Source organism: Leptonychotes weddellii, chromosome 16, assembly GCF_054177405.1.
Source record: "Leptonychotes weddellii isolate Sample4059 chromosome 16, ASM5417740v2, whole genome shotgun sequence".
NCBI lineage: Eukaryota > Metazoa > Chordata > Mammalia > Carnivora > Phocidae > Leptonychotes > Leptonychotes weddellii.
The window spans coordinates 15650-32757 of NC_138384.1; the positions used below are offsets into that span (position 1 = coordinate 15650).

Consider the following 17108-nt stretch of genomic DNA (forward strand, 5'->3'; position numbering starts at 1 on the left):
CTCTCTCTCTCTCCCTCACCACCGCCCCCCCACCCCACTTGTGCTCGCTCTCTCTCTCTCTCTAAAAAAAAAGAAAAAGAATTCTCCGAGTGGTTTTCTAATATACTTATTATTCCATTTGTTGGGTTTAAACCTTTGAGCCGTATAGACTTTATTTGGTGCCTATACATTGTCTCATCACAAATTACTGAATTACATAGTTGTCCCCTGAATGTAATGCGATATTCATTGTGTACTAAATGCTCATATATAGCTATTGCTAAAGGTGGATTTTACAAGGAAGGGCACGGGTGGCCTAGGAGACCCTTCCAGAGCCTGAAAGTCTGTCAGGACACAGGACGGCCAGGTCCATCCTAAAGACCAGATCCGCCGTCAGCTCAATGCGCTATGCTCAGCCTGGGATGCAGGATACTCTGCTCGGTCTCCTGCCGTGCGCAGCCTTCACCAACGTGTGGGTACAGAAAAGAATCAATGAAAACTGCCATACTACGCCTGCGTGCTGGGGCTTCTTGACAGACACGCACTGGACTCAGAGCAGCCAATCCCCGCGGGGTGGGGCGGGACCGCCCACGGGGGTGGAGTTCTGCCAATGACTGACACACACAGCTGGCCCTACGCTCCGCCCCATTAGACCCTTTCTGACCGCCAATTGGAGGGAACAGTTTCATTGCAGCGCTGATTGGTGGCTTCTGCCTGACGGGGCAGTACAAGCCGGTGTCTCGCCTTCTGAGGCGGCTCACTTCGCACCGGGCGGGAAGCGCGCAGGGGCTCCGCGAGGGCGCCAGACCAGGGTGGGCAGGGAGGGAGGCCGGGGAGACTGACGGGAACACGGAGGCCTTTGCCGTGCCCTGTGAAAACCTTCTAAACCCTGACTCTGAAACCTTCAAATCCCACCCGGGAGACCCTAGGTCCCCTCACCCTGGCTGGCTCCAAATCCCCTCAGCCTCAAGGGACACCAAGTCTCGCCTCCTTAAGGGAACCCGATTCCGCTGCCTTGGTGGCACCTCACATCTCGGCGTGAGACCCCAAAGCACCTCAGCTGCAGAAACCTCAAATCCCTTCACCCAGAGAAACACTAAATCCCTTAATACTTAGACCCCAAAATATCCTGAGTAACACAAATTGCCCTCAGCCTGAGGCACCCCCAAAACCCTCAGCCTGAGACACCCAAAATGTAGCACCCGCAGAGAACAAATTTCCCCAGCCTCAGAGACCCTAAATACCCTCAGCCTGTGAACTCTCAAATCCCTTCAGCTTCACAGACCCCAGGGAACCTCCAAGTCAGAAAACCTAAAGCCCATTAATGAGAGACTCCAAATCTTAGAATGAGAGACCTCAAATTCCCTCAGTCTCGAAGATCCCAAATCCTCTCAACCTAAGCATTCTAAATCTCTCCAGCCTGAAAGACCCCAAATCTTGTCCTGAGAGACTGCCAATACCATCGGCCTGAGGAACCCCAAATGTCCTCTGCCTGATGCCCCAAATACCCTTGACATGAGAAACCCCAACCCCCTCACCCTGAGTGAGACCAAATCCCCTCACCCTGGGATCTCTCTGTCCCTTAGAGATCGAGCCTGTTTATACCAGATTTTTCCAGAATCCCCAGGGGGACATCCCAAGAAACCCTTCTTTGAGAAATAATCACTTCCTGTCCCTGGAACAGAGCTGTGATAGTCTGTCCCCAGTCCAGGCATTCAGGGACCCCCAGGTCTCCTTGGTGCTCTTCTGGCCTTGCACCTCAGGACTCCCATCAAACACCCACAGCCACATCCTTCAAGGAGCCTTTGCGACCTTTTCCTCAGATGGGCCAAACTGCAGCGGAATAAAAGACACAAAATCTAGCTGTTAGGATGGCCTGTCACTGCCAATAGGGATTCTTCCATCCCACCAATACCCCCAGACCTTCCCTGCATCTTTTAATCCTCTCTGGGGTCCCCACATCTTCTTGTTCTGGACACCCCGCCCAAATGGAGAAGACAGGCGTGGCTCTGGGCAGTGGTCTGGGCTGTCACCCTCTCTCAGCACCTTCTTCTTCCACAGGCCTTGGGGCAGAGAGACTCATGGGGCCATTGCCAGCCTCAGAGTCAGAGCAAGGCCTGCCGGGAGGTCCCAGCACCATGAGCCTCAACAGGTCCCCAGAGGAGACCCCTGAGAGAGACTCAGGGAGAACAGGATGGAAGCCCACGGTGAGAGGTGTGGGAGAAGCTGGGCTCCAAGCATGTCTGTAGGAAGGATGAGGAGGGGGCCTGGTGACAAGGCGCTGGTCCCTGGAGGACCACGGACTCCTGGCCTACATTCGCTGCGTCTGCTCCTTTACAGGATGGGGCTTGGGGGCAGGGGCACAGGACAGTACCATCAGCAATTGCTCTCTGTCAGGAGAGAGCTAGTAAAACGCTCAGTGTTTGTTCGGTTAATCGGGACACCATCAGGAAGGAGAGAAGCTCTTTACCCTTGCTTCACAGAGGGCACTCTGAGCAATGGGGGAATGCACTGCATTTAAGGTGGAGGAGAAGGCCCAGCTCGAAATCCCAACTTGTATTAGTAAGTCACTGATGGAATCTCTTATTTTCTCTAGGCCAGAGATGCTTTCAAAGACATTTCCATATACTTCTCCAAGGAAGAATGGACAGAGATGGGAGACTGGGAGAAAATCCGATATAGGAATGTGAAAAGGAACTATGAAACGCTGATTACGATAGGTAACCAGAAGTGCCGGGTGCTGACAAGACTGGAAAACATGAAACAGGCCTTCAGTCCCTGTATTAGTTTGCCTCTTGGGTGGCTCTGTCTGCTCACAGTTCCCTTCTGTGTGAAGACAAATCTGGAGCAAAATTTTGTTCTTTACTATCAGTGTAGTGCTCGGACTGGCAATGCAGAGCTCACCTCTCGCCTTGCTTTAGACTCTACCAGCTCATCCAATTGAGTCACACTGACTGGGTGGTGCTGTCCATTGCCACTGTGCTTTGTTCCTCCTTCTAGCTCTTCCCTTTTAGGACAAGAATTTTGCTTCTTTCCAGGTCTCAGAGCCCCTCGACCAGCTTTCATGTGTCACCGCAGGCAGGCCATCAAACCCCAAGTAGATGACACTGAGGATTCTGATGAAGAATGGACACCAAGGCAGCAAGGTGAGGGGCCAGGAAGATTTTGAGGTTTCCTCCTGAAACCCAAGGTTTAGGTCTCAGCTGCATCTCAGGAGTTAACAAAGGAAACTATTTCCTCAACAACATAAATGCAAGATGCAAAACAGCATATCATAGAGTAAGAGGCTATTCATATAAAGATTTTAAATGTGGACAATAATTATATTATTTATAAATACATTAATAGTGTATAATAGGTGGTAAATGTATTAAAACAAAAGAAATGCCAAATTCCGAATAGTTATCATAAGAGAAAAAGGAAGGGGTGGCAGGTGGCTTTGCTGTGTCTTGGCTAGTTTTCTCTAAGATTTCATGTATTTGAGAGAGAGAGCATGAGAGAGAGCCCGGGTTGGGGGGAGGGGCAGAGGGAGAGGGAGAAGCAGACTCCTCACTGAGCAGGGAACCCGAAACAGGCCAATCCCAGGACCCCAGGATCATGACCTGAGCTGAAAGCAGACGCTTAACCGATTGAGCCACCCAGGCACCCTACTCTTCTGTTTGTTTGTATTTCTGTTTCTGAATTTTAAAATAGAAATTAAAAGATGTAAAGGTAAAAATAAAAAGATATAAAGATATATAGTTGTGGCAGAATGTTGAGATAAGGCTGAATGGTGGTGGATATATAGGTCTTCCAGTATGATTCTCCACACCTTTCTGTATATTTAAAATTTATCATTTTTTAAAAAAGACTCTTTTCCCTAAACATTATTAGCTAATGAAAGGACGGTTAAAGAAACCTTAATTAGACTGTAAGTCCACCAAAGTGCTAATCTCAGTTATTCTTATTTTTCAGTTATTGGATTAAATGTCTTAGAAGAGAATATGATGAACATATGTACAGATACATAATTCTGTATCTTTAACCACACACATCTTTTTACCCCAAAATGAACCAGATTCTTTGTCTTAATTCTGGAAGAGCGTTTGAGATAACTATTTTGTCTCCCTGATCTTTCCCACATATAACTTACCAGAGCAGCATCAGGCAAATGACATCAGATGCAATCATTACAAAAGAGAACTGAGAAACATTTCCTCTTCTGCTATTCAGACAAGAGAGTTTAGAGGAAGAGTCGATCTCCCTAAACTGGAGAAAGCAACTTGGATTAGGTCTATGATTCCATCTATGGATTTCTGATTCCTTAGGCTCTTTTTTTAAATATTTTTTAAATAAATTTATTTATTTATTTATTTGAGAGAGAGCGACCACGAGTGGGGGAATGGGCAGAGGGAGAGAAGCAGACTCCCCGCTGATCACGGAGCCCAACACAGGGCTCCACACGAGGCTCGAAATCATGATCTGAGGTGAAACCAAGAGTTGGCTGCTTAACTGACTGAGCCACCCAGGTACCCCAGATTCCTTAGGCTCTTAAAACTAGTGTAAGGGATCTGAAAACACAACTGCCTGGTTGTTCACAAAGGTTTTGACATGAAAAGAAAGTCTTCATAGGGAACATATACCCCATGGTTTACCATATATCTACACAGCTTTATCTGGACTCAGCTAAAACCCCTACCCCACTCAATGTTTTCATTTTGGTTATAAAACATAATAACAACATAAATTTACTCTCTTAACGACATTTAAGTATATAACACAGTATTGTTAACTATATGCACATTCTTGAACAACAGATTTTTAGATCTTTTTCATCTTGCATCACTGAAACTCTATACCCATTGAGCAACAATTCCCCATTTCCTCCCCTCCCCACCACAGGCCCTGGAAACAACCTGTCTATTCTCCATATCCATGAAGTAGATACCTCATATAAGTGGAATCATGCACTCATGTGATGTTTATCTCAATTAGCATAATATCCTCAAAGTCCATCCATGTTGTAAAATATCACAAGATATCCTTCATTGTTAAGGCTGAATAATATTCCATTGTGTCCATATATGATATTTTCTTTATCCATTTATTTGTCAATAGACATTTAGGTTGCTTCTGTCTCTTAGCTATTATGAATAATGCTGCAATGACCATGAGTATTACCTTCTTGGGTAATTAATCCCATCATGAGGACCACATTCTCATGACCTCGTCTAATTCTGATTACCGTCCAAAGGCCCCATCTCCAAATACCATCACATTGGAGGTTAGGGTTTCACATAGGGATATTTTGGAGAGACATGATTCATTCCATAGCACCCAATTGTTAATAGGGTTACTTGATTATTTACTATTGAGTTATAGCAGTTCTTTATATATTCTGGATATTAACCTCTTATCACAGATGTATGTTTTACAAGTATTTTTTTCCCTTGCCTAGGTTTGCCTTTTTACTCTGTTGATTGTGTCCTTTGCTGCACAGAAGTTTTTAATTTAGTATGGTTCCATTTGTCTATTTCCTGCTTTTGTTGCCTGTGCTTTTGGTCATAAACAAGAAATTGTCACCCATTCAAATGTCATGAGGCTTTTCCCCTTGTTTTCTTCTAAGTTTTATAGTTTCAGCTCATACATTTAGGTCTATGGTCCATTCTGAATTGATTTTTGTATAAGATGTAATATAAAGGTCCATCTTCATTCTTTTTAAGTTTTCATTTTAATTACGGTTAGTTAACATACAGTGTTATTATATTAGTTCCAGGTGTACAATAGAGTAATTTAACACTTCCATACAACAACGTGCACTCATCACAACAAGTGCACTCCTTAATCACCATCACCTATTTAGCTCATCCCCCCACCCACCTCCCCTCTGGTAACCATCAGTGCGTTCTCCTCTATAGTTAAGAATTTGTTTCTTGGTTTGCTTCTCTCTTTTTTTCCCCTTTGCTCATTTGTTTTGTTTCTTTCTTTTCTTTTTTTTTTTTTTTACAGATTTTATTTATTTGACAGAGACACAGCAAGAGAGGGGACACAAGCAGGGGGAGTGGGAGAGGGAGAAGCAGGCTTCCCGCAGAGGGCAGGGAGCCCGAAGTGGGGCTCGATCCCAGGACCCTGGGACCGTGACCTGAGCCGAAGGCAGACGCTTAACGACTGAGCCACCCAGGCGCCCCATTTGTTTTGTTTCTTAAATTCCACGCATCAGTGAAATCATGTGGTATCTATCCTTTCTCTGACTGACTTATGTCACGTAGCATAATACTCTCTAGCTCCATCCATGTTGTGACAAATGGTATGATTTCATTCTTTTTTTATGGCTAATAGTCATGTATATATTATATAGAGATATAGGTATAGATATATTTATATATATATAACATCTTCTTTATCCATTCATCAGTTGATGGACACTTGGACTGTTTCCATAGTTTGGCTATTATAGATATTGCCTGTATAAACATTGCGGTGCATGTATCCCTTTGAATTAGTATTTTTGTATTCTTTGGGTAATATCTAGTAGTGCAATTGCTGGATCATAGGGTAGTTCTATTTTTAACTTTTCAAGGAAACTCCATACTGTTTTCTGGAATGGCTGCACCAGTTTGCATTTCCACCAACGGTGCAAGAGGGTTCCCCTTTCTCCACTTCCTCACCTTGCATTGTTGATTTTAGTCACTGTGAGGTGTGAGGTGATATCTCATTGTAGTTTTTATTTGTATTTCCCTGATGATCAGTGATGTTGAGCATCTTTACATGTGTCTGTTGGCCATCTGTATGTCTTTTTTGGAAAAATGTCTATTCATGTCTTCTGCCCATTTTTTAATTGGATTATTCATTTTGGAGGTGTTGAGTTTTATGAATTCTTTATATATTTTGGATACTGGCCCTTTATCAGATATGTCATTTGCAAATATCTTTTCTGTAGGCTGCCTTTTAATTTTGTTGATTGCTTCCTTCACTGTGCAGAAGGTTTTCATTTCAATGAAGTGCCAACAGTTTATTTTTGCTTTTGTTTCCCTTGCCTCAGGAGACATATCTAGAAAGAAGTTGCTGTGGCCAATGTCAAAGAGGTTACTGCCTGTGCTCTCCTCCAGGATTTTTATGGTGTTAGGTCTCACATTTAGGTCTTTAATCCATTTTGAATTTATTTTTGTGTTTGGTGTAAGGAAGTGGTCCAGTTTCATTCTTTTGCATGTTGCTGTCCAGTTTTCCCAACACCATTTGAAGAGATTATCATTTTCCCATTGGATATTCTTTCTGGCTTTGTTGAAGATTAATTGATCATATAGTTGTGGATTCATTTCTGGGTTTTCTGTCTGTTCCATTGATCTATGTGTCTGTGTTTATGCCAGTACCATACTGTTTTAATCACTAGAGCTTTGTAATAGAATTTGAAGTCCAGAATTGTGATGCCTCCAGCTTTGCTTTTCTTTTTTAAGGCATCTTCATTCTTTTGCATGTGGCTATTCTAGTTTCCCAGCACCATTTGTTGAAAGGATTGGCCTTTCCCCATTCTGTAGTCTTGGCATCCTTTATGAAGATTATTAAACCATATGGGCTTTCTAGTCTGTTCCACAGATTATATGTCTGTCTTTATGCCAATAATATGTTGTTTTGATTACTGTAGCCTTGTAATATGTTTTGAAATCAGAAAGTGTGAGGCCTCCAGCTTTGTTCTTCTTTCTCAAGATTGTTTTGGTTCTTTGGGGTCCTCTGAAATTTCATATTAACTTTAGGATGACTTTTTCTATTTCTGCAAAAAAAAAATACCACTTGGGTTTTGATAGGAATTGCATTGAATCTGTATATTGCTTTGTAGTGTAGACATTTTAACCATATTAAGACTCCTAATCCATGAACATGCAGTATGTTTCCATTTACTTGTGTCTTTTTTTTTTTTTAAGATTTTATTTATTTATTTGGCAGAGAGAGAGAACACAAGTAGGCAGAGTGGCAGGCAGAGAGAGAGGGAGATGCAGGCTCCCCGCCGAGCAGGGAGCCCGATGAGGGGCTCGAACCCAGGACCCTGGGACCATGACCCGGGCCGAAGGCAGACACTTAACCGACTGAGCCACCCAGGCGCCCCTACTTCTGTCTTCTTTAAATTCTTTCAGCAATGTTTTGTAGTTTTCAGTCTATGAATGTTACACCTCCTTGGTAAAGTTTGCTCCTAATTATTTCGTTCCTTTTGGTGCTATTATAAATAGGACTGTTTCCTTAATTTCCTTTTTGGATATTCCAAAATAATTTCTTAATTTCCAATTTGGATTATTGTTAGTACAATACAAATGCAGCTAACTTTTTTATTAAGTTCAATTAGCCAATATCATGAGTTTTTGATGTAGTGTTCAATGATTCATTAGTTGTGTATAACACCCAGTGCTCCACGCAATACATGCCCTCCTTAATACCCATCACCTGGTCACCACATCCCCCACCCCTTACTAATTTTTTTAAAGATTTTATTTATTTATTTATTTGAGAGAGAGAGCACACATGCACAAGTTGGGGGGGAGTGGCAGATGGAGATAGAAAGGCAGAGAAGCTTAAGCAGACTCCATGCTGAGCACAGAGCCCAACGCAGGGCTTGATCTCATGACTCCAAGATCACAACAGGAGCCGAAACCAAGAGTCAGACACTCCACTGACTGAGCCACCCAGGCACCCTAAATGCAACTGATTTTTTAGTGTTAATTTTGTACCCTTCAACTTTGCTGAATTCATTTGTTAGTTCTCACAGGCTTTTTTGTGGAATCTTTAGGATTTTCCACATATGAGATCATGTCATCTGTGAACAAACATAATTTTACTTCTTTCTTTCCAAATTAGATACCCATTATTTTTTTTTCTAATGCCCTAGCTGGGACTTCCAGTACTATGTTGAATAGAAGTAGTGAGAGTGGGCATCCTTGCCTTGTTCTTGATCTTAGAGGAAAAGCTTTCAGGTTTTTTTTTCTTTTTTTTTTAAAGATTTTTTTATTTATTTATTTGACAGAGACAGAGACAGCGAGAGCAGGAACACAAGCAGGGGGAGTGGGAGAGGGAGAAGCAGGCCTCCCGCCGAGCAGGGAGCCCGATGTGGGACTCGATCCCAGGACCCTGGGATCATGACCCGAGCCGAAGGCAGTGGCTTAACCAACTGAGCCACCCAGGCGCCCCAAGCTTTCAGTTTTTAACTGCAGAGTGCGATGTGGGAAATAGACTTCTTTATTATGGTGAGGTAATTTCTTTCTATTCTCAGTTTGTTGAGTATTTTTGCCATAGAAGTTCATGGCATATGTTTTAATATGTGTAATGATAACTTATGAGCATAGGATGAAGCATAAATGAGGTTTTGTCTATTTTTTTTTTAACATTTTAGGTCAATTAATTCATGCCACCAGTAGCAGCATAGGCTTTGATGATAACTTCAGAAACCATTTTCCAATCACCCTTTGATTATCCATGTACTTGTCACTCCCTGGTTAAGAACTCTGTGTCTCTAGTGAGAGCCTCTGGAGTTTGGAAATATTTACCAACCAAAACACTGATTTCTTATCACTTTATAGTCAGACCTTCTTGGGTGGCATTCAGAATGGAGCAGAATAAACACCAGAAGGTGAGTATTTCCCAAAACCTGTTGATAAGAAAATCTTTCTCATGGATTTAAACACAGGTAAGAGTAGGAGCTGATGCCTTCCTTTCCTGATCTCTTTAGCACAATATCCAATATCATCATCACTTTAATAGCTATTAAGAACAGCAACAATATTAGCTACCACTTGTTTTATTTTCACTGTACTTCAGACTTTATTTTAAGCATTTACATGAATAAACTTACTTAAACCTTACAACAACCCTATGAGGTGGGTACTATAAATATCACTATTTATAGCTGAGGAAATTGAGACAAAGACATGTTTGATTATATACCTGAGATCACAGTACCATTGGTAGTGCAATCTAATCCCAAGCTCCTTCTCCAAACCACTTACAAGCTCATTAAAACTTTCAGAGTTTTATAAAATTTACATCATTCATTTGATGATTCCAGCCTCGGTTCTTTTCTATTATGCTCAAGTGAGAGATGAGCTAAGACCCTCTAAATAAGAGAAGCTTACAAATATACTAGCAATTTATACACTGGATGATCCCAGATGAAGGAGATAGGCTCCCCACCCTGAGAGTCTCCCACTCTAATAAGAGGAAGCATCTCCCAGCCCTGAGTAGTTTCAGGTTTGATGATTGACAAACAACTAATAAAATGACTTTAAGATTTCATATAGGTTACATAATATTCATTAGAAACTCCAGATAGGTATCTGGAACTGATTTAAAATGTTCATACTTGTAGGAGGAAGCAACAACTCCTTCCTCTGAGCTCTCATTAGGCAACTCTCATTTTGTTCAGAATCATTTGTGTAGACTGTCTCTGCACCGCAAGCTCTTTCTTCTCAGAAGTCCCAGGCCCAGCTTAAGGCACCAGAGGGCCCCTCAATGTTTTCTGCATGAGTAATTCCACATTTACAATTAAATTAGAAGTAAGAAGGTCAAGGAATGCTAAAAATAATATCTGTGATTTAGATTTTGAACATGGGGACAATTGAGAGGGTAAATTGATAATGGGTCTGTAATCTCATATTCATACTATATCAAATAGCTCACCAAACAATTTGATGATCATTATGATATTTTCTGTTCTCTATAACATTAAGAATTAGTACATAGACCAATTTATGGATCAGGAAACTGAAGAGAGCTAGTTGGGGTACAACCTAATTCAAACAAATTGACAGGAACCAGCTAATCTAATTCCAAATATTCTTTCTTGGATATGGCAATGGCAAATTTAGCATCCTTTTTTTTTTTTTTCAGTGTTTAGATATATTTCTGCCAACCCTTTCTTTGCTTTCTTCCCCCTCTCTCCACTCTGTCACCTCATTTTCCAGATGTGTGCTGTCCCCTCCATTTGCCTGCATTTCCTCCTCCATCAAATGTCCACTAGTTTATAGAAGATCCCCTCTTTTCCTCTATGAGCCCTCATCACCTTCTTTCACAGACCTTACTGATTCCCAAGTAATCTCCCTCCCTCACTCTCGCTTTTATGGAGAAATTTGAGAAATTTAAAGCCATGGGTTCTCATCTTGAATTCAATACCCACATATGCCCTTTCTTTTCCCTCTAGTATTCAGACTCCCCAGGTATTCCCAAGGGTTGTTGAAGTAGTAACTAAAGTTATGCATGTGAAAACACATCATAAGCCTTAAAGGACTGAAGAAATGCATGTTGTCTTTTAATATATGACTCTCACATTGAAGGGAATACCCAGGGCGCCATTAAGTAATGAATCTAGTTTGAAGGAATTATCAGAAACAGCAAAGTTGCTGAACACAAGTGGCTCAGAGCAGGGCCAGAAACCAGTGTCCCCTCCTGGAGAAGAAAGTACCTCTGGACATCACTCCCTACAAAAATTGGGTAAGAAAAAATAATATGGGGACTTTTAGTCCCTCTAATTCCTCCAGAAAGGTTGATGAATACAATGTAGGTATGTGGGACGGACTTTGGCTAGGCCTGGGTTTAAGCTAGACTAACCTGAGACCTGTAGTTAGCATTGAGGCCTTGGACAAATCTTAGAAATTCTCTGAGCTCCTGAATGCTAATCTGAAAAATGAAGATAAGGATGCATGGGTCATATATTGTTTGAAAGCATTAAATTAAACATAAAATAATTGACCCATGCAAGTTGTCCTATAAATCCCTCGGTGATAATAAAGACCATACTTTCTTGGTGTTGAATGCCCAGGCCCTTGATTGTTCAATGCCTGACATATCATGTGCCTTCAACAAATATTTTCTGAATGAAGAAATTCATGAATGAATCATTTTCTAAGAGGAAAGATTGCAAAGATTAACCTGATAATGGGAAGAAACTAAAATTGAATTAGCCATCTATAGTCAGTATGGAGTCTTACTCTCTGAATAGTTTGGGGACAGCAGAGAACAGAGTATATAGAAGGACAGGTAATAATTTATCGGAGAAGATTTCACATTTTCTGACAAAACAGGGACTAACACTTCAGACCCCACCAACCTCACTCATATACTCTTTTCCAACTCAGAACTCAGGAGAAAGGACGTTGAAGTAAAGATGTATAGTCTACGAGAAAGAAAGAGCCTTGCATACCAAGAGGTCAACGAGCCCCAGGATGATGACTACCTCTGTAAGTGACCATCTTGGCCCACTCTCAAAGGAAGTTGTTCTCTCCTGGTACAGTAACTTTGTCTTGTCTTTGGGTCCCCAAATCATCCCCTTCCTCTAGTGACTGGGAGTACAGGGTAGAGGCTAAATGATGTGAGTGTTGGGCTCTTTCTGAAACTACTTAAGTCCAGGAACATGCACTAACCCTTTCCTAATCCCTGTTGCTCTCACCTCCAGATTGTGAGAAGTGTCAGAACTTCTTCATTGACAGCTGTGCTGTTCATGGGCCCCCTACATTTGTAAAGGACAGTGCAGTGGACAAGGGGCAACCCAACCGCTCAGCCCTCACTCTGCCCCCTGGTCTGAGAATCAGACCATCAAGCATCCCTCAGGCTGGGCTTGGAGTATGGAACGAAGCATCTGATCTGCCATTGGGTCTACACTTTGGCCCGTATGAGGGCCAAATCACAGAAGATGAAGAGGCAGCCAACAGCGGATACTCCTGGTTGGTGAGAATCATCTACTTCTTCCCCCATCTTCTGGCTTCCCACATCCCTCCTGTGGATTGGTAGGACATCACCTTCTACGTGGATGGGGATAACATGGTTAGCTGTGTGTACTGAGTGGACTTTGCATGAACCTGCGGCTCCTACTTAAAGATCAGAGGGTAAGAGGGAGCACAGTGATACAGAAACAAACAGGAGGCTCCCCCCTTGCGGGACCCCTGCTCTGCATTGATGAAGTGACCCAGATGTATAGATGATGACTAAGGAGCACATCATGTGGTCATATTGGGGATTGATTCCATGCATGCTGAAAGAGCATTGACCACAAGAGAGTAAAATAATCCCTCTATTACCTCCCCACCAAAACAAAACAAAACAAAACGTCTTTAATTTCTCTTTCTCAAACTCAGATCACCAAAGGGAGAAATTGCTATGAGTATGTGGATGGAAAGGATAACTCTTGGGCCAACTGGATGAGGTAAGGCCAACAGGGTTCTGGGTTCCAAAGAGGACATTCATCTCTCACAAACCCATGTTCCTTTCCTTCTTGTCATGCCTCCCTCAATGGTCTCCCTCAATCCTCTGTTCCTCTTTTTTCTCCTTACAATGCTCTTTCATTTCAAGAGATGGTTTTGGAAAAAAGGAGCTGAGAACATAGTATATGTCCTCAAAATATGCTAGATAAAATTTGGACACTGAAAAAAACCCTGAGGAGCCTAGACTCATGAGGAACACTGGATTCACACTTTAATTTATCTAATCAATATTCATAAGCACTTACTATGTTCCATAGTGGAGTTCATTACTTAAACATATTATACAACCCATGTCCTATCGAAGACATATTGCAGGTAGACAGTAGACAATTGATTATAGGAATATTTAACTATAATTTCCCTATTTTTCAAGAGGTATACAGTGTAGGGGTAACCTAAAACAAGGGACCTTTAATCCATGAGGGCAACAGCTCTTCCTAGCCTCAGTTCTAGTAGAACTGGTTCGGAAGCCTGTGTAGAAATGGGCTGCAGCATGGCCACAGGCCTCTGTGCTTCCTGATCCAGCCCCTTTCCTTGAGGGGCTCACATGTTCCCAGGGGATGAATTATGTGAGTAAAATATTGTTTTTCTGTGTTATTGTGCAAAGACAGAGCTCCGAGGTTCTGTGGGAACTTGGGGGAGGCATGCTTCAGATACAGTGTGGGGAGATTGGAGAAAGGCCTCTCAAAGGAAGATAGATTTGGGCTGAGTATGGAATGATGTGTAGTGATCTAGAAGCAGAGCCCATGATCAAACACCAAGTTCTATGGTATCAAGCACCAAGTTCTATGGTATAAACTTAATTTGAAGTTTAGAGAAACTAGATGTCACTGGGTTTTGTGACCAATCAAGGTGGCGGTGAGTCTGGAATTAGGATTTGGAAAATGGTTAAGCAGGTAAGGGGGAAAGCCTTCTAGGCAGGCTGAGGGCAGTAAGCAGAAGTTGGAGATGGGAATTCATATGATATCGTGATGGAGGCTTGAGTATGAACTGAGCGTTCCTGAGGAGGAGTGGGTGAGTGGGCAGCATCACAGCATGGAGGCCTTCAGCATCAGGGGTGGATCTGACAGGTAGTGGGAACTTATCTCCTGCGGTTCTCTTTCCCAGGTACGTGAACTGTGCCAGGGATGACGAGGAGCAGAACCTGGTGGCCTTTCAATATCATAGGCAGATCTTCTACCGAACCTGCCGGGTCATCAGGCCAGGCTGCGAATTGCTGGTCTGGTATGGGGACGAGTACGGCCAGGAGCTGGGCATCAAGTGGGGAAGCAAGTGGAAGAGCGAGCTCACGGCAGGGAAAGGTGGGCACCACTGCTCTTCAAAACAGAAAGGAAAGGAAGAATTCTCCTTGGCAGTTTCCAGAGTCCAGCTCTTTTTTGTTGTTGTTGTTGTTGTTAAGATTTTATTTATTTATTTGACAGAGAGAGACACAGCGAGAGAGGGAACACAAGCAGGGGGAGTGGGAGAGGGAGAAGCAGGCTTCCTGCTGAGCAGGGAGCCGGATGCAGGGCTCCATCGCAGGACCCTGGGATCATGACTTGAGCCAAAGGCAGACGCTTAACGACTGAGCCACCCAGACGCCCCTCACAGTCCAACTCTTAAGTAGAGTAAAATCCTGTCTAAAGTCAGTACAATTGCAATTCAGAAGTTTCAGAAATAAGGATTCATTTCAAATGCATTGGACTCTTGGGAACAATTTTTAAATTTTTAATTTTTGTTCCGATTTCTTAAATACTTCATGCACAAAATATATCACAGAATATACTGATAAAAAAATTAGAGGCAAAAAACAAGTTTTCAATCACCTACCAGCCCTCTCACCAAGGCAGTTTCTTCTGCCCTTTTAGCTCTTTCTTCTTAATTTGCTCAATATTTCTAAGTGATATGTGTATGTTGGTGTGTATTCACTCATAATTCAGTTAGCTGTCATGTGAGTTCCTACTCTGTGCCAGACAGGCGTCCAGGAACTAGAGGTACAGACTGAACAAGATTTTCAGAATCACTGCTCTTCAGCAGCTGATGACTGAATGAATGAGGGAAACACACACATACATATGAATGTGTGTGCGTAACATCACACAGCAATTAGTGCTTTGAAAGTAAAACTAGTCCTCAGAAAGTGTCTGGGGACCAATGTGAGGGAAAGGTGGGGTGCAACAGAGCTTGGACAAGGAAGGGCTCTCTCAGGAGATAACATCTGAGATGAGCAAACACCTGTGAGCAAAGGATTCCAGGCAGAGGGGACCCGCGAGGACAGTTGCCCCGAGGCACAAGAGAGGTGTGAGTGGTGTGTGGCTGAGAACCCACTCGGATGGAGGAAGCATAGAGTGTAAGAATGGAAGTCAGACAGATACGTAGACGCCCTAGAGCCTGTGGTCCACGCTGACACCCTGGGGGTTTTCCTGACTGAGATGGAACAACTGGGCAGTTTTCAACTGGAGAGTGACATGTTCTCTGTTTTAAGATGATGCTTTGGTTAATTTTGGAGAAAGACTACAGTGGGAAATCCCCTCCAAGATTACATCATCTCTAAGTGAAAGAAGACAGCATATTGGCAGAAGATGGATGGCAACTGGGGGTGTGATATGTATCCCCATAATTGGTTGGGAAAATATTTTGCAACAGGACTTCCTATTGTATTGGAAATGGCCTAAGACTGAATGATATAAACACAGTACGAAGGGCATATGTTTATGTTATGATTTGTGGAAAACTAAAAGAGAAGCAATTTATAACCTAGTTAGGGCAGCAGGAACCAGAGCTCTTTAGTCCAGGAGACGTGCGCCCCTGTGTCGTCCAATCTAGGTCCCACTTTCTAATAGAGATCCAGACACATATTGGTCCTCAGTTAAATATGTCTTTTTAAACGGGGAGACTCAGGTTCATGTTTACTCACACATTCTATCCAAGTCATCAAGAGAGTTGTAGCCTCTCAAAGGAAGCAAATCACTAAAGACACTGTCACAGAGTCATACGACTTAGAAGGCACTTGTATGTGGGGAAAGGTCACTGTCCTTCCATCTGTATAAGGAGGGGAGCTGCCTCAGATGCCACTTGAAGTTACCTAGTCTGGGCGATACATAGAAAAGGCCCTTGATACGGGCTTTCTGGATTTATGAGGGAGATGTAGTGAGTAAAAATGGAATGGAAAAGTGAAGGAACACTCGGCGGGAGACAGAGTTTGCACTGTCAAAACAATAAAAATGAGTACTGGGGCGGCCTCACCAGGAGACAATGCATACAACACAGGGAGTTGTGTCAACATCTTCCTGACCAAAAATTTCCTCTTTCAGCAGAACCAAAGCCAGAGATACATCCATGTCCTTCCTGCTCTCTGGCCTTCTCCAGTCAGAAATTCCTCAGCCAACATTTGGAACGCAATCATCCTTCTCAGATCTTCCCACAAATATCCGCAAGAGAATATTTCCAACCAGAGGATCCCTGCCCAGGCGATCAGAATCAGCAGCGGCAGCAATATTCTGATCCGCAGAGCTGGAGTGACAAAGCTAAAGGCCAAGAGGTCAAAGAAAGTTTCAAACCTTTGCTTAAAAGTGTAAGGCAGAGAAGAATTTCAAGGGCCTTTTCCACCCCATCCAAAGGACAAACGGGGAGTTCTGCAGTGTGTGAGGGAATGGTGGAGGAAGAGCCCAGCACAGGCCAGAAATTGAATCCAGAGGAGACAGGAAAATTATTCATGGGGGTAGGAATGTCAAGAATTATAAGAGTCAAATATAGAGGCTGTGGGCAAGGCTTCAATGATAGGTCACATCTCAGCAGACACCAGAGAACACACAAAGAGGAGAAGCCCTCTGTTTGCAAGGACTTGAGGAGAGAGTTCGGTCATAAGTCAGTCCTTATTACACACCAGAGGACACACACGGGGGAGAAGCCCTACGTTTGCAGGGAGTGTGGGCG

General features: G+C 43.0%; 1 protein-coding gene across 1 annotated transcript; it reads left to right on the forward strand.

Moving 5' to 3' along the window:
• The first annotated feature begins 903 nt into the window (after nucleotides 1-903).
• On the forward strand, nucleotides 904-16955 carry PRDM7 (PR/SET domain 7). The gene is made up of 10 exons (XM_081807016.1): nucleotides 904-2193; nucleotides 2583-2699; nucleotides 3018-3125; nucleotides 9522-9571; nucleotides 11271-11427; nucleotides 12072-12173; nucleotides 12389-12660; nucleotides 13068-13135; nucleotides 14301-14494; nucleotides 16422-16955. The coding sequence occupies exons 1-10, from the start codon at nucleotides 1968-1970 to the stop codon at nucleotides 16748-16750; spliced, it is 1623 nt and encodes a 540-aa protein (XP_081663142.1). The 5' UTR covers nucleotides 904-1967; the 3' UTR covers nucleotides 16751-16955.
• Nucleotides 16956-17108: the final 153 nt, after the last annotated feature.